Source organism: Halichoeres trimaculatus, unplaced genomic scaffold, assembly GCF_033239565.1.
Source record: "Halichoeres trimaculatus isolate MK-OKI-2021-1 unplaced genomic scaffold, fHalTri1.1 fHalTri1_scaffold_17, whole genome shotgun sequence".
NCBI lineage: Eukaryota > Metazoa > Chordata > Actinopteri > Labriformes > Labridae > Halichoeres > Halichoeres trimaculatus.
This window is the reverse complement of record NW_027437195.1, coordinates 15,886,947-15,909,892: the sequence shown is the minus strand read 5'-3', so window position 1 is coordinate 15,909,892 and position 22,946 is coordinate 15,886,947. Positions and strand designations below refer to the sequence as shown.

Sequence of the window (22,946 nt, the reverse complement as noted above, 5' to 3'; positions counted from 1 at the left end):
ATGGTTAGGGTTAAAGTAACAATACTGGATGTCTGTAGTATGTTGTAGAATAGAAATGCCTAAAAATGTCTGTACATTGCTAAAAAAAAAAAAAAAAAAAAAAAAAAAAGCAGTCTGTTTGAAATTGGCAAATTATTTGCTGAAATGAGGAGGTCATCACGTTAGGTTTATGACAAGTTGGAGTTTATGGCTTTGTGGGCCTTAAACACCAAGGTCTGCCCATAGCTCTGCCCCCAACAGGCCTCTTGAGGGCTGACCAATCAGAGGGAAGGAAGTCTGTCACATTTTTTAAAATTTGTTTTATCAATATTGTTTATCCTTTCCTACCGCTTATCCAGTTCAGGCTCATGGGTGGCTGGAGCCTCTTCCAACTCACATGCACACTCACACCTATGACCAATTTATAATCACCAATTAACCTGATGAGCAGGTTTTTGCTGCAACAGCACTGACCAATGCCCTTCTACCATTATTATTATTATTATTATTATTATTATTATTATTATTATTATTATTATTATTATTATTATTATTATTATTATTATTTTATTTATTCATTTATTTTTATTTTATTTTATTTTTTCTGGCACTTGATAAAAAGTATATCACCAGTCCCTTTAAATCCATAAATTTGGGTTCCTAATTTTATTACATTCTAAGTGTTTGTTGTTGCATTTCACAGAAGCCACAACCCAGAAGGGGGAAAAAAGCTCTCGTGCACACCAGAGATGTCTTTGAAGCTTTAATTAGATTATGAACCTAATTAAAAATACAAAAACTTAGATTCTGAGGGGAGGAGTGGACTTAATGGCTAATGACCTCTCTGGATTGAATTTGTGCTTAAAAGAAGCACCAAGTAATAAGGGAGCCTCAGCACTTATAAAACAGTGGTGTAAAATCCATCACAACCCCTGATGGTCACTTTGTAATTCACATCAGCTCCTCTGCAGCTGCCTGGGCTGAAAAAAAGTTTGATGAACCAGCAACACATCTAATGATGATATTTGCTTTGTTGTACACCATCATTTAATTGCGTATATAACACTGTTATTAAGTCATTAAACTAATTCAACAGACCTTTCCAAACCTGCTTTAACATCTGCTATTAAAATTCAGAACCCATAAAATGCTGACAGTAATTAACTCTAGGCGCAGTCTCTGTGTAGGCTGACGTACTTGAAGAATATCAGACTTATTGGCCCTCATTAATCAGATGTGTGTACGACTGAAAAATGGGTGTACCCTCATATCCATGCACAGATCTGCATTAACAATCTGAATGTTGGTGTATTGTAGCCTCAAATTCCATGCCAGGTCTGAGTTCATGTATGCACGTTTCACAAATCACACGTGAATGTTGGCGTAAGCTCATTTTTACATCCAGATCTGCACCAATTTCCAGGATTGATAAATGAGGGCCAGTGATTCTCAAACAGCTCCTACTAATCAATAGGTGCTTGTTGCACTGACGCCTCTTTTTGCTGCCTTGTTCCTATTTAGAGTCCAGAGCTGCCACCTCTCACAAACTCAAGCAGTGTTGTTTTTTCCCTCGTCTGCTCAGAGTCTGAGGGTCGCTCTGACCTATTGATCCAGTCTAGGATTCTTCTGCTTATCAGCTGCTTTTCCAAGAGAGACCCTTGATCCGTCTTTGAGAAAAAGAAAAACAGCACACAGTGTTACCGTTCTTTTCTGCTTTATTTTTTTCAGAACAATAAAAATAGTTTAACAAAGACTTCTTCATTCTCTCCATTTCCACTCATATATTTACAGCTGAAGATGAAACAAAACACCCAGTCATGTCCATTTCATCTCCTCTTGGCTCCGATCCCACCCTGATCCTCCCTCTCCACCCCCCTGCAGGCTTGACAGGAGAGTACCAGGGCCTATTGCTGTGTCTTTGACGAGGTATACAGGCTATTCAATGATTGGTGACACATTACTCAAAAGCAGACATCACTGACTTTTGCATTTGCAGGAGCTTCTCCTTTGTTCAGAGCTGCACCACTCCAGGCCTGTTCGTAAAGAGGGGGAGAGACGTTAAGCAGGTTATGATGGATGTCATGCTTTCACTTACAGGTATGACTTTGGAAGATTTAAAGACACAATGACCCATTTCACTGTGGAAACAAGATAATTGTGAAGTCTCAGATCCATTCTCTGTCAGGAGAAGATAAACTGCTGTGTGAAGGGTCCCTGAGGGAAGTGAAGAAATATGGTTTGAACGCAACAAGTCATACCACGGACATAGGATTAATGGTTAGCTTCAAAAACGGAGCGGCTGTTATTACGTTGCAGCGATACTGAATAATCACATGAAAGGACACAGAGCTCTCGCACAGTATCTACAACCTATAGACCAAACAGGCTTTTTGATACAGAACTTCAAGTACCTTCTAAATGTCATAAAGCAATTAGGCCCTTAAAAGCACTCAAAGGAAATGTCACATGTTGCTTGGACTTACAGTTTTTGCTTTTCAGGTGTTTACTGGAGATGATTTTTCTATTCAAAACCTACTAAGACTGCTGATTCAAACAGAAGCTGGAGGTTTATCATTGAGAGTATGACACCAGGTAAAATCAGCAGAAAACAGACACACATGAAGGTATTGCAAAGTTGATCTGAAAGTATGAGACTGCAGAACCCCGACTCCCTCCTGGGAGGTGAGTATAACAGGATCCTTGTGTGGCGTCAGAGTCCCTCTATGCAAGCCGAGTACAATCAGGTGAATCAGGGCAGAGTGGCTGAACAATCAACAGCAGAGGAAATAAAAGATGCCTGAGTAGTTGTGGCTATTGTGCACCTGATCAGGACAGAGGTATTGATACAGTCCGAACAAACCCAAGAAGTCGTACTAGTCAAACGTTAAAGAGTTCAAACAGAGAAATATTTTACAACAGAGAAAAGATGCAAAAATGTGCTAAATTACTGCGACTCATTTGATGCTCAGGGAGAAGAGACGGAGGGACAGAAGCAGAAGATAACCTGTGTGTCAGAGTATTAATACAGTAATCCAGAGGTCTTCATGTAATATTGGGGGATTTGAGCACCATCTCTATGGCTGAGGGTCAGAGGGGTCACTGGTCCAATCGTGTTGGAGGGTCATGGCTGTCAGAGCTGGTTTCCAGTGCAGAGCGGCAGGCTGGCACAGTGATGAGGATAATGACGTCTTAGTGTCACATCAGATCACGCAGCGCACACACAGTCACAGAGCAGGAGCGGGCAGGCTGGGCCCCAAATGCACCCATTGGGCACAGACAGTCCGAAAGGCCGGGCCTTTAGTGTTCCCGTTGTTTGGTGGAGCTCCAGCACAGTGCAGGAAGGATGAAATGAAGCTGGATCTACTCAGATTTCAAACGTTCTGAAGGGATCAATACACATCATCAGGGGAGCTTTTGCTTCAATTAAGCCAAACAGACTGAAGAAAAGCTGGATGTCCATTCATCCGTTTCAGTCCGTCACTTTAGGCCCAGATCAGGAGGGGCATGAAGGCTCGTTAGTTTTTCAGAGTTAAATCATTTTCTTCACTGGTCGCCCCCTCTGCTGGGCCACATGCCAATGTGCTGAGTGCTCCTGCAGTAAACAACACAGACAGCACGAGTTAGACTCAACAAGAATAAGCCTGAGCAGCATCAACAACCACAAAGCTAACGTGCTTTGGTTTAACAGGTAAAATGTCACGTTATTTTCTCAGCCTGCTGAATTAAAAACCTGATGCTGACCGCTCAAAACCCTCAACAACACTATCTGAACAGCAAAGCAACATCTCATGTGAAATCAATCCATGGAAAGGAGTCTACCACATTTCACCTCTGCTTGTTTACACTGTGACAAAAATGTTTATGTAAGTGTATAAAAATACAACCACTTGTTGCTTACCTTTCATTTTTATAAATCCTCAAAGACTTAATGTAGTTTCTTCATTTTCAAATATTTCCAGTGGCTTGTGGAAGTCCTTTCATTAGTTCCTTCACTTGCGTACAAGTTTAATCCAGAGTTAGAGCAGAAAAAAAGAGACACCTTCATCGTCACAGCGACTACCGATTCAAAAACATCCAGTAGCTTAAGTATGGGTCTACAATGACATTCAATCAGCTCCCAGTTACACTGTTTGGGAGATGATTTACTAATTATGCATTTCAAATTTTCAATTGTTCAAATTTCTCCAGTGTTTTTTGTTCATTATGTTTATGCTCCTTCTGCTCCAGTTAGGAGGGAAAAAAAAAACACTCCATCTTCATTTTTCTGTTTTGCACGAAGATCCAGTCCCTTTGCCAGGGAACACTGTTGTTCATTGCCTTAAAAGTTAATATTTATATTTATATATAAAAAGGTGTTCATAAATTATTCAACAATGTTCAGTAGATAAAATACCACTCGCATTTCTGTCCTGAAATGATCACTTTGTGCTTTCCACAAACGAAAAACATTGAAAAAGAAGCAGCAGATTTTTGCCAGAGGTTAATCCTTATAAAAAAAAAAGTCTTTAGATTTAAAAGGTTTTCTTTATCTGTGTCGGTTTGTTATTCCGTTGCTGTTTGTGCCGGGCTCTTCCAGCTCGTCGTCCTCAAAGCCGTGAAAGGTGGAAGTGTCGCTCTCAGAGGTGGTGCCAAACAGCTCCTCAGCTCCGGCAAAAGTCCCATCTTCCTTCTCCTCTCCACAGTCGGCTGAAACACGGAGACACAGTCAGGTTAGAGAGGACAGAGGAGCTCACCTGCTCTGAAATGCACCAGTTTGGACAGTAAAGGTGCAGACTGTATGTGTATCACACTGGTGTGCATGGGCACTCACTTGTGCATCGACAGGCTGAGAAGGGAGACACCGATTTACCCGTTTTCTTATTGGAGCCCTGGCATTTAGTACAGTAGTTGTTGGGAATGCTGGTCCCACCTGGACCCTTCGGACCTGTAAGGGAATTCAACTCCACTGAAACACGAAGTTTTAGGGACAGGTGATTTTAAGGGATAGGGCTGTTCTGACTTTTTAATTCTTATTGCATGATACTTTATTTATATATGCTCAATATAAATTTGTGCTTCTTGTCTTATGGAAATCTCTGTAGGCTAGTGACAGGTATTACAGAGTGATTTAAAAGACTTCAACAACAACTTTAGCTTTTTAATCTAACAGTAGGTAGTATTGTGTCGTGAAACACATTTGCAGTCATACCTGACATTTGTGTATGTTTATTCTTGACTAACATTCTGTAATTTTCCTTTATTTTCAGCTCTTCTTCATTTCTATGTGTGCTGTTTGGGTTTCATGTCTGCCTGTTTTGAGGCTGATCACCTTGTTTTGTAGCTACCTGTTAAACCTTGAATTGAGACAGGCAGCTTCAGATACAGAACGATTTGAAAACCAGAGGTGTGTTTGATGAAAGCTTATGTTATATTATCTCTGGCAGTGAGGTTTCCTCCTTACGTTTGTGTCTGTCAGTCTGTTGTACAGAGGGGGGCCTGGTTGCCATAGAGCTTCTCTCTCCAGCTCGCTCCTCCTCTGCCAGGTGGGAATGGGTGTAGTGGTAGCTTAGTCCTGTACGGTTCCTGTAGCGCTTTGCACAGACTGTAACGGAGAGACCCTGTTCAGTTGGACTTAAGACGACTCTCATTGCTGTAAACTGGATTTTTGGTTTAGAAACGCTCCTGTCAACTATGGTTGTAAGCATCCACAGTAAATGGTTTAACACCAATTTATTTGCATTAACTTAGTACAATTGCTAAGTGCTGACTGAAAATCACAACCAGCACAGAAAAGTGAAGCAGGACATCAAATAGTTTTAAATGGAAGTAACTTTTCATTTTTGACATCAAAAAAAGTTATAAAAACAAATAGCTCTGTTTGGTCTGATTCCAACAGTAATTTAAAAAAGCAAACAACACAAACACAGACAACATAATAACATCTTGTCTGCTTCACAACACCAAGAGCTTGAGAGAGGAAAGATAATATAGGGGCTAAATCAATAATAACAGCACTTGTGACACAAATACTCAGAAGCTGTATAAAAAAAAGAACCAAAACAAAAGCTCTGGTGTCAGTCAGTCAGTGAGTCAGAGTACCTGAGGTCGAAGATTTTGAGTTCGGCTTTTGTTTGTATCTGTCTGAAATAGAGAAGAAACAAAGAAAAAACAAAAACACACTATGTGAGTTTTTGACACATACATAAATGTAAACACTCGAGGCTACAGTGAAGAAGAGAACTTGGTGCGACATAAAAACAGTAGTAGGGGGTTGATAAGAAAAGACATCCAACAGAAAAAAAGATGCAGAACTCAACCCAATTCATCAGGCAGTTATAGAAAGGTCTTGCGTGGCACGAGACTTTATTTCATACATTTGTTTTAAAAGTCCAAAAATGTGTACAGGACAGGATAAATCCAACAGAGAGAAATGACTCATAATTTTACAGAAATCAGCAAAATTCTGAAAGAAAACAGATTAACTGGTAACCTTTCATTGCAAAGCCACCAAAATAAAGAACATAACACTGAAAAAAACACAGGGTGTGTCACATCACTACTTACTGTCACAGACATATGGCTTATCATCGTCCAGGTCAGTCCTCCTACGGCCTGAACCTCGACCCTGCAGAGAGAGCACCCACATATTGTAACCATCATTGCAAAAGTGATCGATTAATGTGTGTTCATCATATTCGGACATATAAACTATCACATCAGGTTGTGGCTAAAATAATCACCACGAGTTATCGTAACATCATGTGATAAAGGTGAAGAAAAGGAACATTTTTAACAACAGTCAGTATAATGTTGACTCTGTGTCTTAGAACCAAATAAAGTAGTTGAATAAAATGGCTTGTAAAACAGTATTTTTGTGAAAACCCATGGAGAAGCTGTTAAAATGACAAGTGAAGAGCAATTGATGACTTACCCTTCCTTTGCCCCGATGTCTCCTCTTGGGAGTGTCCACCTCGTAGTCGTCATCATCATTGAAAGCATCTTCTGCAGCATCTGCCTCCAAAACCCTCTGAGAGACATTAAGACGGAGGACAGACTGTAACAATACTCTGATTAAATTACCAGCTCTCTCAGAAATATATCAAACAACAGCAACTGAGAAGAAAACAAAACCAGTTTCTCATTTCTCAACAGTCTGGGTGACAGATGTAGAATTTTGAATATTTATTTATTTTACTTTTATAAACGCCTTTTTCATGTTGAGAATACATCGTTTTTTGCAGCAGTCTGTCTATGCAGGGAGTCCTCCTCTCTTCCTGTATGTCCTTCCTGTAAACACGGGCTGCATGTATCCACATGTATGTCTGGTGGAATGTGTGAACTTCAGATAGGACAGATCATGACTTCCCCCAAGAAACAACAAAGATCAGCATCATGTTTTGATGACAGGGATACACATTTGAAACTGAGAGTCATACTTTTCTTTTTTATTCACTTCGTTGTCAACATCACTGATTACCATCTGTATCCCAAATAGCACAACAGAAACTCAAATTGAAACAGAGTCCTGTGGATCCACAGGAGAAAATTGACCTGCTGTCTTGATGACTTGTTGTACTGCAACATTTCACTTCTGTTATTGCTCAACGTTTACATTGAGATGCTACTCAAACCTCGCCTGTGAGTTTTGTGGTCTTGTGTTTGCTGCTAATGAATTGTCGGAGACTGGATCAATAATGGCGTCTGAACTGGACCAGAGAGAACCACAAACACACGTAAAAGCAGTGTGAGACTGAACTCACCTGGATCTCCAGCAGGCTCTCCTCATCGTTCTTTGAGTTATTCCTCTTGTCCAGACCCTCTCCTCGCAGCAGCGCCTCCAGCGTGGTGCTCTGGTTGGGCAAGGTGTCTCTGGACATGAGGCCTCCCTCTGAGCAAGGGACGAAACAGAGAACACTTAACACAGGAAAAAAAAACTAAATTACCCACAATTATTAGCTTCAGAGCTCTGTCTGCTGCTTTATCCATTTGCTGTCATGACTGTGAAGGCAAGCTATCAGTGCTGATACCTCTGACCTCAGTGAGCCGCTTTCTAAACCATTTTTCCATTATGACTCTTCTTTTCAATTCACACTCTTCTCTGTGAAAGCATGTGGCCGGAGCGTTTGTTTGCAGAAAGGGTGTCATCACAAATGATTTCACACCATTACATTACAAAACTAGAATCACTGCCTTGTAAATGTTGGGGTATAACAACCAGCAAAGCAATGATTTAAATCCATGGACGCCCAGACGAATAGAAGACATCTAGAGGAGAGTTAAACAGAATTTTGAGGACATTTACTCTGGCATTTACGGTACTCTGACTTGTGGTTCCTAGATTGACGTCACCAATGCCTAACACCAGGTCTTTCCTTAACCTTCTCCACTACTGTTTGTACTTCTACAACTTCTTTTCCAACTAAAGTATTATAGTTGTTGTTATGATAGTAAAAGATGTTATAACTGTCTGTTTTTCCGTCTAGCTCTCTTCCTTATTTACACTCTGAATCTCTTTGTTTGACGAAGATGGCCGTCCATGCACTGCTTGTTTTCAGAGTTTCTGCCTCATAAAAAGAAGTCTTTCATGCTCCTATGGTGACATGCAGCAGCTTTAAATATTATAAAAAGCCTCTCTAAACCTGTTTTGTATGTAAATTGTAAAGAGATTTGTGGTTCAATGTTCCATATGGACAGTAGAATATTGAGCCTTGGCTCTGAGTGATAGCTCACATTACTTCAGCCACAGCTAATGCCAGCACACACACCTAAAATGTTGTTATTCCAAGAATGCAATGTCATTGTTGAGCTCTCAATGCTGCATTACGCAGAGATTAGGCTGACTTGGTCAACAGGAATCTCTGGAGGTACAATGTAGAGGAGTGTGTTATCACTTTAACCTGAACACATCATGCAGATATCTCCTCCTGCAGGTGAAGATCTAAACAAACAGTGTAGGAGGCGAGCAGGTTAAGCAGACAAAGCAGAGCAAACACAAGCTTTGACAGCCAGTTGGAAATCTTATTTACACAATCTTTCCTCCTCAGAAAGCCTCGTGGTCATCCAGCTGCTTTGAGGATGTGCGAAAAGAGAGCAGACTTCAAAGCTCCCTGACTTCAGCTTTGGCGAGCCCTTCATCCTAGCTCTGCGCTCACTAGAGAGACTTCTGCAGAATATTGAACACAAGGTGTTGAAGCAAAGAAGGCTGCAAAGGTAAGAGGCTGATACAGGAGGTAGGCGTGAGAAGCAGATTCAACACGCTCCTCTGAAACAAGTCCTCCTCCATGCGGCGGCAGCCCCTCACCATTGTGTCTGCACACGTTGACTTTCAACTCTCCGCGACGAGACAGACCCCCCTCCCCTACCTCCCTTCCTCCCTCCCTCTCAACCCATGGGAGCTGGGGGGGCTAAAAATAGAGCCGGCAGCAGCCTGCAGCACGGAGCTGATTCTGCATGCAGCCCCAGTCTCTAGCACAGCCTCAGTTAGACAGCCAACCCAGGCAGCGAGACAGACCCTGGCTGCTGCCCTGTGCCGGCCACCTCTGGCCAGCTGCACGACGCGCTCCATCGAAGAGACGCCAGGTTAAATCAGGCCACGGCTCGCCTTCGCTGGCACTCGCAGACAGCACATAAAATCCACTGTTGCTGGAGAGGGGAAGGGACAGCAGGGTGGTGGCAGCGGGGTCTTAGTGAGCTCAGTGGAAAACAATAGGCTGCAATTGGATGTGTTTGGGAAACAAAGGCTGGGTTTATGTGCTGTCTTTCAATGTTTCTTTCTCCTTCCAGGCTTTCCTTCTTCTTTACTTCTCTGACTTCATGAAAATTTGTGCAATGCAGATACAACATTTCAACTTGAGTACCAGAGAAATAAAAATTTATACCAGCACACAGTGGATTTCTCCCTGAAACTACAAGAAAGTGGAAGATGTAACATGACGTCTCTGTGTAAGATTCCCTCCTTTGTCGTGCTCATTCCTGCGGGTAGTGTAACATCCCAGTGGGCATGCAAGCCTTGGGCACAGAATGGACCAGATATTTGAGCTAAGTAACTGCCTACAAACACACACTGACTACAGGGAGAGATGGGGAGATGAAAGAGTTGCCACAGAGAAAGAGACAAAACCAATCAGTGAGGGAGGTGGTGAGGAGAAAATAAGATAGAGGGAGAACAGAGGAGAGGGTAAATGTGTTGAGTGAGCTGTTTCAAGTGGCGGCCAGAGAAGCCAAACTCCATTCCATAACATTTATTAAATAGTGTCTGCAGCGGCCGGACTCTGTCTCGCTGCTCCCTGCAGTGGTAAATCTAATTACATGTTCTACTTCTCACAAAACAAGTTTACCAGCCGGAGCGAACACAGCCACATTTCATCCTCTGACAAATGACTGGCAGCCTGTTCTGCTCAGTGCGCTGAAACAAGAGCGATATGCTTTTAGCCAGATTATTCCAGATCATCACCAGTAATCACATGAGCTGAAGGAGCTGGTGGAAGTGGGTGGGTGAGACGGGTCAGGAGCATGGCTGTGCAGGAGGAGAGATCTGAAAGGAGCAGAGAGTGACGGGGAGGTGAAGTGTGGAGAAGAGGCTGCCGGATCTTACCGAGCTGGAGACCGTAGATGCCAAGACGGGGATCTGTGGCAGTGTGCAGCCGTCTTTTCTTTCTCCAGCAGCGGGCGGGGTATGTGTACATCTGTCCAGCTGCAACCCCTGAATAAAAATAACACTTTCAAAACACTGTTTTCAAAATGTTCCTGAGCATAATTATCATCAAGACATCCAGGTAAACAAAACAAACTGGATGGCTCTGATCTTTGGCTCCTCGGGTAGAAATAAACAAAAACAGACATGACTCTGAAGTGGAAATCACTGCATGGACTGAAATGCACTTCTAAGAAGCACTATGTGTGAAAACTGTTCATGGCTGAATAACAAAAAGAAGGTGAAACTCAACTGAGCAAATATCAAAACTTACTAGATCCATAGATTACAGCGACATGTCAGGGCCAAAGCTTAAGTCTGATGGACTTAAGGGATATGGACAATTTTTCTGTTGTTTACTGACTCAAAGCTAGCAGTTTTGTGTAAGATCAGGGCAGCTGTGTCCTGTGGTCTAAAGAGGTGAAGTTTGACTAATCTGTACCTTTGAGAAACAGCAGAATACAGATTTTTTTTAAGTGCGCTGTAGAGACGATGTCTTTCTCAGGAAAGAATTGCTTATGCCATGACAGTGTTTCACCGGCCATTATACTGGGGGGACACCCGCCCCCTGTGAAGTCAAATTAATTTAATTTTCCATATAGCGCCAGATCACAGCAGAAGTTATTTAGTTACCTCTGGCATTAATCAGGTCTATACCTTCTTTTATTTCAGACTAAATAATCTTATGTTATCTTGTTTACATAACAGGATGTCATTTGTGTGCATATTGTTGCGTTCAAGACTCCTCTCGCAATCTGTATCACGCATAGGGAAGTTCTGCCCCAAGGCATTCAAAGACACACATATGCACTTTATGTGCAGTGGACAGAGAGCCTGGAAAACCACCACAAGAAACATAGAAAAAAACATTTCCCAGCACCTTTACTGTGAAGATGCAACACTGGCTCTCCTGCACACACACACAGACACACACACACGCCCTCTTCAACTTTTTAAGATCCAACATCAAGCACAAATACAGCTATCCAACTTTGGATATTCTTACATAGGGATGGGTACCGAATTAGGTACTTTTATAGGTACCGACCGAATTCTGTTGAAAGTACCGGGTACCTATTCATGTAAAATCAAAAGGTACCATGTTTAGGTACCTAAATGCATCCTTGTGACTGAGGGAGTGGAAGAGTAGGTGATTTTCCATGCTGGACATGAACACAGCATTGTAAGATTACATATTGACGAATAAATATGTTTGGTAGAATTTTTTTTATTATTATCATTAAACAAGTTTACATTTTTTACCACATAAACACAAAAAAGTACCTAAAATCGGTACCGTTGAGTACCAGTACCGATTGCCAGGTACCAGGCATCAGTACCGTATCATTTCAAATGTGAAAGGTACCCATCCCTATTCTTACATGAGTCGACATGGACAATTTGGTTTTGTTCGGAAATATCTGTACTGATTTTAACACTTTGTTGTACCACTTGGCCATAATTAAGATTCACTGAGGCTCCAAACATGAAAAAAATGGAAGTTTGTGGTTGACAGAAAGCTGAAAGCAAACACTTGATTTGTTTGGATTTGTCAACAGACAATTAGACAGATCACTGAAATACTAGTCACTGTGTCTGGTGTGGTTTTTCTCATCTAAATGTAAACAACAGCTCATACCATGTTCAAAATAATGTTGTGGATGTGATGTCAGCAGATCACTGAGTGACCCTGTTCCTTATAATCCTTCATCATGCTAACCTTTGCATACTGATAAGAACCCCTTCAACTGAGATATTTCATAGAGAACCACAAATACACAAAATGACAAGAGTAAGGAAAACACAGGAAGTCCTCTGAGTGTTCACAGCCAAACATTTTCATGGAAATGTTTTGGCCCTGACTAAGTGGAAACACTTTTTACTCATTATGACAACATGCGTGTTTCTGTGCACACGCACCAGGGCTGCGGTGATGTCGCTCCATCCAGATGTAGCAGTTGTTCTGGGCCACGCCGGTTTGCGAGTCCAGGAACGGCAGGCGAACGCTGCGCTCAGCACACAGGCGGGCATTGTAGCTGCGGCACTGCTCGATGGCGTCCTTATAGAACTGGTCGCCCAGCCTGCAGGAGACAAGAAGCAGAGGTCAGGGACACTGGGTGATGTGGCAGCAAGATTTAAGAGCAGCACTGATGTAAACATATTAGCGCTGCCTCTGATATGTGCGAGTGCCTGGGTAACGGCGTGCTGTGTTGCTGGCCTCAGATCATTAAATTAAGAAGCTGAGACAGATTCAAGATTTGTGTTTGAGTCCCTCAGAAACTCTCCACAGCCCACATAATGCTGTTTCCACCTATTCAAACTTCTCATCAGCACCCTTCAATGTGCTACCAAACTGACAGCGGAGCTCTTCACTCGTGTCAGAGCTTACCATCAGAGGGAAGTTGAGGAAAAAAATGAAAGGAAACCCAATAACAACATCGCAACAATGGCCCTCCTGCTCCCACTCCTGAAGTTAAATATATTATTACCTCTGTGGGCTCTTTGTCTGATCTGATTTTAGATGGGATGTGACTCAGTTTGTGCTGCTGACTGAGTCAGATTGTCGCATCAACAGAGAACGAAGGCTCTGATACCGACTCAGTCAAGACTCTCACATTTTAGTTCCACTTTTCTTAGCACCACTGGATTTTGGCAGTCCCTCAGGGTTTCAATGTTAATATTCAGAGTGAAATGGGGGAGGATATTTCACATTCAAGCCCTCCATCGCTGCCACACGCCTGGTATGGTAATTAGCCTACTTAATTAATCTCAGCAGAGTGCCGAGCACAAGGGCAGGTTCTAATTTGACTTTATCAAAGATGGGGTAAATGCAGAACTCTGAAATCACAGCAAGGTGCTTTGAAAATGATTTCCACAGTCTGCTCTTATATCACAGGTTACACAGGGCAACTAGCAGCTACTGGTTCTTCTGGTATTAACATCTCCACGTCTGGATAATGAACTTCCTGCACGTGTTCCCAATTACAACATTAGGAAGACGGCCATTTTGAAGGCAAACTAATGAGCTGAGAGCGGAGCCTGGAATCTGTAACTAGAGGCAGAGGAGGTGGGAGCCGGATCTGTTAGCGTCTCACAGACCCTGCTCTCTGTCTGCCTCTTCACCAGACCACGTTCAGGAGACCAACAGCCGTCGGTGTCAGGAATGTCGTTCTGCACAAAACCCTCAGCTCTGCAGCTCAGACAAAGCCACTGTGTGTTTGTGTGTGTGTGTGCAAGTGTGTGAGGCTTCTGGGAAAGAGAAGCTTCGTGTCAGTGTGACTGAGAAGAGTAAACAGTCACAGGTACAGAGAGAGTTAGAGAGCGAGGGGCAGGCAGGGGCAGAGAGGTGTGAGAAAGAGGAAGTTGAGTGGGAGAGGAAAATACAAACAAGCAGAGTGGTGGATCAAACAGGCGTGACAGTGAGACAGGAGGTTAAACACCAACAAGTAGATCATCACTAATGACTACAAGACTTTTTCCTTGAATGTGCTGCACTCATAACAGGAGTGTGGCTTTAGGGTATTAAGCAGTCACATCCAGGTGGAGAAGTGTTGCAGTGTGTTGATTTGTCTGCGCGGGGGCTAGAGAACACCCAGATATATGTGCACGCTTTAGGAGGAAGGAATTTTTACTGCAGGAACCTCACAAGGGTTAGGGCTGAACAATTACTCGAATTGAAACCGACATTGAAATGTAAAAGAACGCAATTTTTTTTTTAAAAAAAGGAAAAAAAAAGTTTAGCATACACAGACCTGGTGGGAATGTAGTAACTTGTACTATTTCTCCCTTATAAAACAAGCAAAAGTCAATTAGAGCTGAAACGATTCCTCGAATGATTAGAGGTACTCGATTACAAAAATTACTCGAGTAATTTTCTCCGCCTCGAGGAATAGTTTGATTTAAAAAAAGATCAAAGAGTGGTATTTCAAATAGAGCTGAGGCCATATTCAGAGAGTTTTCAGACCCCTCAAGCTACCTCTTATACAAAATAGCAACTAGCAACAAATCTAGCTTCTTTTCTGGAGTTTGGAGACTAATGGGTCATTCTACGAAACGGGTGCCGTTTGGGTCTGCAACATTTGATGAGATGTACAAGGCACAAAAAATGTGTCAAAGTGTGTTTACAAATTTTGGAGCTACCAAAGCAAGTGCTCTTATTGACGTGCTGTATCCGAAAATTCTATTTCTTAAAGAGAAAAATTTTCGTTTGAAAAATAATTGCTCTTTAACTTAACAAAAATGTATTTTATCCGATTACTCGATTAATCGATGGGATTTTCAGTAGAATACTCGAATACTAAAATAATCGATAGCTACAGCCCTAAAAGTCAATATTACACATCTATAAGGCTTGAAGTTAAATCAGTCAGTATTCTTCTGTGATTGTAAAAGTTAAATAAATATATGTTAATCGTATCAATTAATGCGTCAATTTATCTAATTTCATCAAAAAATATAGGCCTGGCCTACAGGGAAGAGTTTATGTGTTGATGGTGTCCTTTGTTGTGTTGGTCATGCTATAGAATGATTTACTGCTTGTGTGTAGGAAATAATGCAGATAATAAACATCCCTCACAAAAAATCATATGCTAAATCACAATCACAATGTTGGTCCAAAAAAAAAAAAATTAATTAGATTATTTTCCAAAATCGTTCAGCCCTAAAAGGGATACACGTCTAACAAACCACACAGCTGATTAGAAAGCTCAGGTTCACAGGTAGCCTGATCAAATGTTTCCTGTAAAGATGAGCTGGCTTATCATAAATACATCACTGTGTAAAAGCACACACCATTTGTATTTTTTCAATTGTGTGAGAAAGTTTTTCTTTCCAACAGTAAATCCCTCCACACTAAACTCCTTTACAGTCATTCCTTGGCATCATCGCACAGCTCTGATGGGACGCAGTGTGACATATCAGTTTACTAAAAGCACAGCAGCTGTAAACGCTCCCTAAAGTCTGCGTCGAGTGCACACTCAAAGGGCACGCACCGTGGAGCGCTGAGAAACTCCTGAGATTACTGGAGTTGGACAAACCTGGAGAAGATGACAGCGATACGTCTGGAGTCAAAGCTAACAGGGCTGTGAGGGGGAGCAGGTGAGAGGAGAACGCCTTTCTGTGGGTGTTGCTGTCTGCGCCACAACACGCTCTCTATCAGGGCCCAGACGCTCGGTGCAGCAGGTGCACAGGCTGAGGTGAGAGATCTCGCTGACACTTGTAATGAGTGACAAGACCCACACCATCGACCACCAGTGACACAGGAGGGGAAAGTGAGTCACAGTGACATTCACAAACCACTTACAACTCTTCCCCTCTTGCTTGTTTAGATGCACGTTTCTGCCTGGGTCCTTTCAGATCAAGATCTTTGATCATTCAGTGAGAACAGATTGAGATTTTACCCAGCATTCAGACATCACTGAGACACACACATCTACACTGCTCCATCCTGCCACCTCCTTTGTTTACAGTGATGCAGTTTCACCGCTCATGTCAGCTCAACAGTGGAACAGCTTCACCTCATCCTGCCCCTGTGACATTTACACTGACGGTGAAGCTCAACAGAGACATAAAACTCTCATCTCCAACAGTCAATAAAAAGGGCTGAAAACCACCAAGGACTGCATTTCCCATAAGCACCAGCATGTCAAGATGTGGCTCCTGCTGTGTATGTGTTGTTGAAGTAAACGAATGAAAAATAATTCCACTTTAGTCCTAGTTTTTATTGCTGGAGACAACTTTTGCAGGATGCAGAGTGATGATGTCATGTATTGATCTGCTGCTACCTGAATTACTGTGACGTGAGCCTGAAAAAACTTAACTTGACTTAACATACAAGTTTAACTTCACCTAGGGTCAGAATAAATGCCTGAAAAACAATAAAGCAAAGCAGTGAAGCGCTCACAAGCAAACATTAGCATTAAAACTGTTTAAAGCCCACAAAAAGAAAATTTTGCTAAGTTTTCACCAGCACCTTTTACCAGCAGAGCTCCAAACCCAACAACTTCCAAGCAGGTGCTGAATATAAATGTTGGTCTTTTTAGCAGAAACAACCAACCATTAGGGGTGGGCGATATATATCGCATACAATATTATCCAATATGTTGCTTTAACGATGTGCAATTTCATATTATCGAGTATTACTGTTTTGAAAAAAAAAAAAAGAATAAACAGACAGTGCATGGATGGCAAAGGAGAGGTGCTTGAAAGTCCTCATTTGCTGAATGCTTGCCTCAGAAGCCAATCAGTGGACAAGGTTCAGTCATGTGACTAAATGGAAACCAAACACTACATAGTCGCACATGGAGGAAACATGCAGGAGTCTCCCGTCTCAGCACGGGTCCACGTCCCTCGCCTGGAAATGGTTTGGAGCGAGTGTTGCATCTTCACAGAGTAGACGCTGGGAGATGTTTCTTGTGGTGTTTTCCCAGCTTTCTGTCCGCTATATGGAATTTGCATGTCTGTGTGGACATGTTTGTGTATCTGTGAACACATTGGAATGGAGCTTCACCGTGCGTGAAACAGCGCAAGGAGAAATGTGAACGCTGCGATGTACATATGACACCCTGTAAGGCTATAGACCTAATTTATGAGATGTACCTCTAAATTACTTCTGTGTTATATAGAAAATAAATTAACTCAACTTCCTGGGGGTACAGGTGCCTCCGTAGGGGGGGATGCCCCCCCCTATACAGGTTTAGGGAAAACACTGTCATTGTTAAGTTGCCATAGAATATTGTTGGGCAATGTTTAACAGAGATGTATGAAGCACTTTAAAAATAAACAAGAACTGTTGTTCTGAAATGCTGTGTCCATCCATAGTTGTCCTCCTGGTTGGCAAGTGGTTTTGTAGTATTTTTTTGTTCAATATCGTCAGAATATCGTTATCGGAAAATTTGAAAAAACAATCGAGATATATTTATTTGCCCATATCGCCCACCCCTACCAACCATTGGCCTTAAAGTTCAGTTTAGTATGAAGAAACTACAAAGCTTGTTGCTGAAAAACTCATTTTACCGAGTAAGACATAAAGAGGATGGTTTAAAACTCTTCACAGTGCCTTTAAGACTATTATTCACATCTTTAGCCACTTTTCCTCTGGAAACAGCTCGCCTACCTACATACCTGCCAACACTCTCCCTACACGTTCACTGTGCAAGCTAAAGCTACCACACAGTCACCCAACACTGGTAGAGTCAGAGTGTTATATACAGACATGATCCTCCTGTATCAGTATTCAGAAAGCTTTACATGTTATGATCAAAGGGTCAGGTTTTGGGATTTTCCTGCTTGAGTACTTTTTGAAGTCGCTCATTCTTGCTGCTTACAGAGCCAAACTCACCGGGCCTTGGCTTTGATTTTTAGGAAAGTAAGGAAGTGAAGACAACTCTGACTAGAGAAACTAGGAATTTAAGCTATCTGAAGGAAACATCAACAACAGTTTGAAAACAAGTCACTGCTTCAACTTTGACCTCCTTTGGGATCTGTACTCAGAAGAACAATGACAATTCATCACTGACACAGCAAGTGCACTTCCTTTCAGTGTTTCCATTTGACCTTTAAAGATTCATTTTAAGTCCAATGACACAACATCCACTTTCTTTTCTGTTATATACCTGTCTGCATATTCACAAGAATGAGAACTACTTATTCTGCTCTTCTTTGGCCTGACTCATTTCTAGACCCCACAGTTTTATCTTGTGGTCCTGAAAGATACCTGTGACATCAGCACTGTTTGCTTGTGAGGCTGATATCTTTGCTGGCTATTTCTATTTTGACTTATTTGAGCCGTCCCATGTTTTTTGATCTCTGACACAACTTTTGTGAATTCATTTCAACCAAAACTCGTAAAATAAGACCTTTACTCAGCTAGCATCGGTCTCTGAAAACACCCAAACTCAGAAGACTTGTGTGCTTCACAGGGTGCCAAAAAGTGCCTCAGTGGTATGTGCTACACATCCTCCATATCTTCCAGTTGAGTAGAGAAGTTGAGCTTGTGCATGAGGGCGAGGAACAAAAGCAAATCTTGTGGCCAGTGGGGCCTCCGCTATCAGCCTGCTCCTGTCAACGGTTTGCAGCGCCACATGGCTGCGTCCGTAATGCGAGCATGTGTCAACACACATTTTGCACGTCTGACGACAAAATACAGTTTGCAAGAGAGCAGCTAAGGCTGAACTCAAGCATCTACATCAAAGCGGCCCAGCACTCAGGAGGACCGGCTGGGCTGAAAGATAAATGAGGACAAAAAAAAAGTCTGATTTCAGTCTTCAGCTTCAGTCTCCTGCTTAGGAGGTTTCTGAAATGTGCAGGTGCATTGCTCCTTCACAGGAAGCACGAGCTACCACATAACAAGAGAGGGGGAGGAGGAGGAGGAGGGGGAGGAGAAGGAGGGCCTACACAGTGACTGCATCCTGACAACAACCTCTGATTACACCAATCAGAGCAACACAGTCAGGGTGAGGGCAGGAGAAAAACCAGACCATACACCTCCACACTGCAGTGCCAATAAACAGCAGGCCTGACTCACTCAAAGTCTACCCAACACCACCGACAAGGTCGCTGACAAATTGGGGAAGGAACTCGCCCATGAGGAGAGCTGTGGACGATGTGCTCGACCCACAGAAAAAACTCCAGCTGTGGCTCAAATTTTAATGAGCGGCTCCTTTATTAATCAAGAACTCCAGACTCCATTTTTAATCAGCGGATTGTGCAGATTACTGTCCTCCCCTGCTCACAGGAGGGACAGACCTCACACAGACGTGTGCAGGCTTGCTCCATCCACCACCACTTCTACAACAAAGTCAAAGCGGCGTTTCATTTCCCTAAAGTGAATCATCTTAATACAAAAAAAAGGTCAAACTGGTCCACGGGAGCGACATCCAATTAGTGTCAAGTGTGACTAATTATAATCTGACAAACGTGTGAAATGAAGTCAGAAACCCAAGACAGAAGCTAATTATAGAACACTGAAACACTTCATTAAGCACAGTTTATAGCAGGAAGACATTCCACATCAGAATGCTAAAACGTGTCCGCCATGAAATCACAGCCTCACAGTGGACACACAGCGATGTCTGTCAGGACACAAGGGACACAAGGAAATGCGCTGTCCGATAATCATCTGACCTTTAGAAAACAAACATTGGAGGCAGGATCATGTGATAAACAATAATAATTAATAATAACAATAATTATTGAATCTTTGTTTTATGCAGCCTAACATCTAAAGCTTCATTTTGCTGATTGGGTAACTGAGATTGTAACTATTTTGTGCAATTCCTCCAAGGAGTCTAGGAAACTGTGCAGTCAGACGCTGCATTAAAGAGGACATATCATGCTTGTTTCTCCTTTTCACTATGCCAGACTAGGATGCCTGTGAAGCATTTCTGTCCTCAGTACAAGTCATTTAGTTCCTTCATTGCCCCACAATAGCATTCTCAATATCCTCAGTTTAGGCCATTCTGAAGATCTCGTTGAAACGCTCCGTTTGGAGAATGACCTCCAGTAACCTCGCAACGTCACAGCCCTTTGTGCTCTGATTGGTCAGTTCTATCAGAGGGGCGGAGGGGGTAGAGCCAGGGGGCGGTTTTTGCAGCATGGCAGTATTTACAAAATCCCCACATTGAATGGAGCAGACTGAGCGAGTTTGCTGTTTGCCAAAACTTCACCGTAAGGCATTGATAACACTAATAAAATGGCAGAGTGTAGGATACGTCCTTTTGTATTGGACCCCGAGTCAGACCCAGACGGTTCTGCAGCTCAGGAGGAAGAAAATCCACCTCGACACAGATCATCTCAGGATGCTTCAGTGTGGTGAGTCAAACCGGTACTGTAACATGTATAGTTTATACGTGGAAATATAGGCAGACTTCACCAATAAACTATTTCTATAACAGGGCTCCATCCTGCTCCTTCACTTTTCTCTGTCTGTTTTATCCATCATGCTGAAAGTGTAGTCTAAAGATCACCTCTACCGTCAGTTTGTCACTATGTTAGCACTCAGTCAAGTTAGCCACAGCTAGTAGGGAGCTGTATTTATACTCGGCTCTTGGTGGGGGTATCCCTCGGTGGTGGTTGTGTGACTAACTGACATCACAGAGGAAGGATCCTCATGTCGTCATGAAGGTCGAAATCTCGAAGCCAAATGTCAATGACCTATTTTCAGAGGCATCAAATCTTGTTCTAGGATATCAGAAAAAATACAATATCTCATTTTTTTTTAATTCAGGGGGTGAGAGGTCTTTTCAACTTTATTATTTTATATGTAAGTATTAAATCACGGATCAGCATGATATGTCCCCTTTAAAAGTGCAAGATTCAACAGAACTGTTGGCATCAGAGGGCAGCTCTTACTAAAAGCCACTGCAAACAGTTGTTTTGATATAGCATCAACATCAAAATCAACTTGAGAAAGCATAAGCAGTTTCAGGTACCAGCGAGTATATTAACCAATGTTATAACCTGATTCTAAAATTTATTACACCCTCAAAAATAAACAAGCTCATGTGGTACATTATCAAGTGATGGTACCAAATTACCATAATTCCACAGTAGCACAGAGTATTTAAAGGGAAAATGCCAACAGTGAGTGGTTTTTTTTTTTCATCATAAATATTTTTTTAACCCAGCTGGTGTTGGAGAGGCAGCTAGCTTAAAGCCCATACCATGAAACAGGAATTTAAAATGTGTATTATTACATCTTTACCCAATCAAGCCTGTGACATGTCCCATTGGATAGTTACAGGTCAACAGACAAGTCACATGTAAAATAAGGTGTTTTGGAGCAGACAATCAGGTGTTACAGACATGGTCTTGTAGCCTTCCAGTAACAATGTGCGTATGATAATAATGGCTGATGTGCAAGGTGTTCTGTGAGGTCCACTCCTCATGCTAAGGTGCCAGGGTACCTCTGTGGAAGAGCAGATGGTTCTCCTGCTTGTGCCCAACACTTCCTCTCTGTCGGAGCATCTCTCTGACAGATGGGCCCAGGATCCTGGACCAAGCTAATCTCCAGCACTCCTCCACTTAAAGGCACAGTGGAGAGCCTGCTGCTCTACCTCCACACAGTCCCACAGACAGACAGAGCCATGATGGTGAGAGGAACACATCAATACAGGCTCAACGATCCTGTCACGTCAGGCAGGACGTGCGTGCCATTAAATGCCAAATTATTGTGGAGTTAAAACATTCATGACAACAAACTAAAGGTTAACAGAATCGCAATGCAATAACATGTGAAAGCAGTGGAATAGGTGAAACAATACAGAAGAACAAAGGAGAAATGGAGAAAAAGGTGGAGCATTTCTTTGAAGTTGAAGGGGAAAAACGATTATTGCACGAGCTCTTAGAGCACGAGGTGACACTCTGCTTCCAACGGCTGCCTAAAATTGCTGTCACTTTGGTCGTTTTCGCCAGCAAGCATGCAAATAGGCTACAAAATGCCTCCTCCCTTGCTTTACCGGGTCCTGACCACGTCTGCGCTCGGAGGAGCCAAAGTTGACATGTCGACAATTCACACTAACTATAAACGACTTTCGGAATGTCAGACGATATTCCGCCGCTATGCCCGACCGAGCACGAAGAAAATCGGCTTTTAATTATTCGGAGCAGCGCAAAGGCACGCTGTCGACAGTTTTCAAATAAATTTATAGCCCAGGAAAGACGACACTCTGTCGTGTTGAATGCATTACCGTGTAGATAAAAAGCTCTTTTATGGCAGCCGAAAAGCCAGGCAGCCTTTCGCACATGTTAAAGACTATATGTTAAAATCTCTTGGAATAAAAGAACTATACGAGGCTACTTTGCCATGCAAGAAGTACACAAAATGAATTTGGACAGCTTTATCTGGCTTATGCACACGGCTGGAAATCACATGCACCAACAGCCGGTATTCATATACAAGTTGGCAACAAAGTAATTATTCAAAATTTCGCAAATGTCTGAATTACTTACGCTTTTAGTGGATTCTGAATGACAGCCGCCATTTTGCTACAGTGTAACGCAATATCGGCGTCTTGCAGTTCTGAGGGAAACCTACAGCAACGGACCAATCAGAGCCCGGGGTGAATTCGTGGACCAATACATCCGCAGCATACACGGATGGGGCGTGGCTTAATGGGGTAAACTGTCAAAATTATTTTAAAGGGTTTTCCCTTGTATTTATATTGTAGACAGTAAGTGAATAACAACACTTTTAAAGAGACCATGACTTCGGCTTGTATTACATATGAGTGCAATTCCTCCTAGGTGCCATGCGGTGCAGCTGCCACAGAATACCAACATGGAAGCCTGAGTTTAA

The 22,946-nt window shown here is 42.4% G+C and overlaps 1 protein-coding gene across 1 annotated transcript; it reads right to left on the bottom strand.

Annotated features, from left to right (window-relative positions):
* Positions 1-1,699: 1,699 nt before the first annotated feature.
* On the bottom strand, positions 1,700-22,675 carry LOC141807006 (zinc finger protein DPF3-like). Its single transcript, XM_074692759.1, has 11 exons — positions 22,601-22,675; positions 12,572-12,732; positions 10,553-10,660; positions 7,719-7,846; positions 6,890-6,985; positions 6,523-6,583; positions 6,058-6,099; positions 5,420-5,560; positions 4,790-4,903; positions 3,878-4,665; positions 1,700-3,571 (listed from the first exon to the last, which is right to left on the bottom strand). The coding sequence occupies exons 1-10, from the start codon at positions 22,630-22,632 to the stop codon at positions 4,505-4,507; spliced, it is 1,044 nt and encodes a 347-aa protein (XP_074548860.1). The 5' UTR covers positions 22,633-22,675; the 3' UTR covers positions 1,700-3,571; positions 3,878-4,504.
* Positions 22,676-22,946: the final 271 nt, after the last annotated feature.

Excerpts from the sequence above, each read along its gene's own strand:
- LOC141807006 (XM_074692759.1), bottom strand. The coding sequence starts at position 22,632 with ATGGCGGCTGTCATTCAGAATCCACTAAAAGC. Across the intron at positions 7,847-10,552 it reads CATCTACGGTCTCCAGCTCG|AGGGAGGCCTCATGTCCAGA; the intron begins GTAAGATCCGGC and ends TCCCTTGCTCAG. Across the intron at positions 6,100-6,522 it reads TAAGCCATATGTCTGTGACA|ACAGATACAAACAAAAGCCG; the intron begins GTAAGTAGTGAT and ends TCTCTATTTCAG.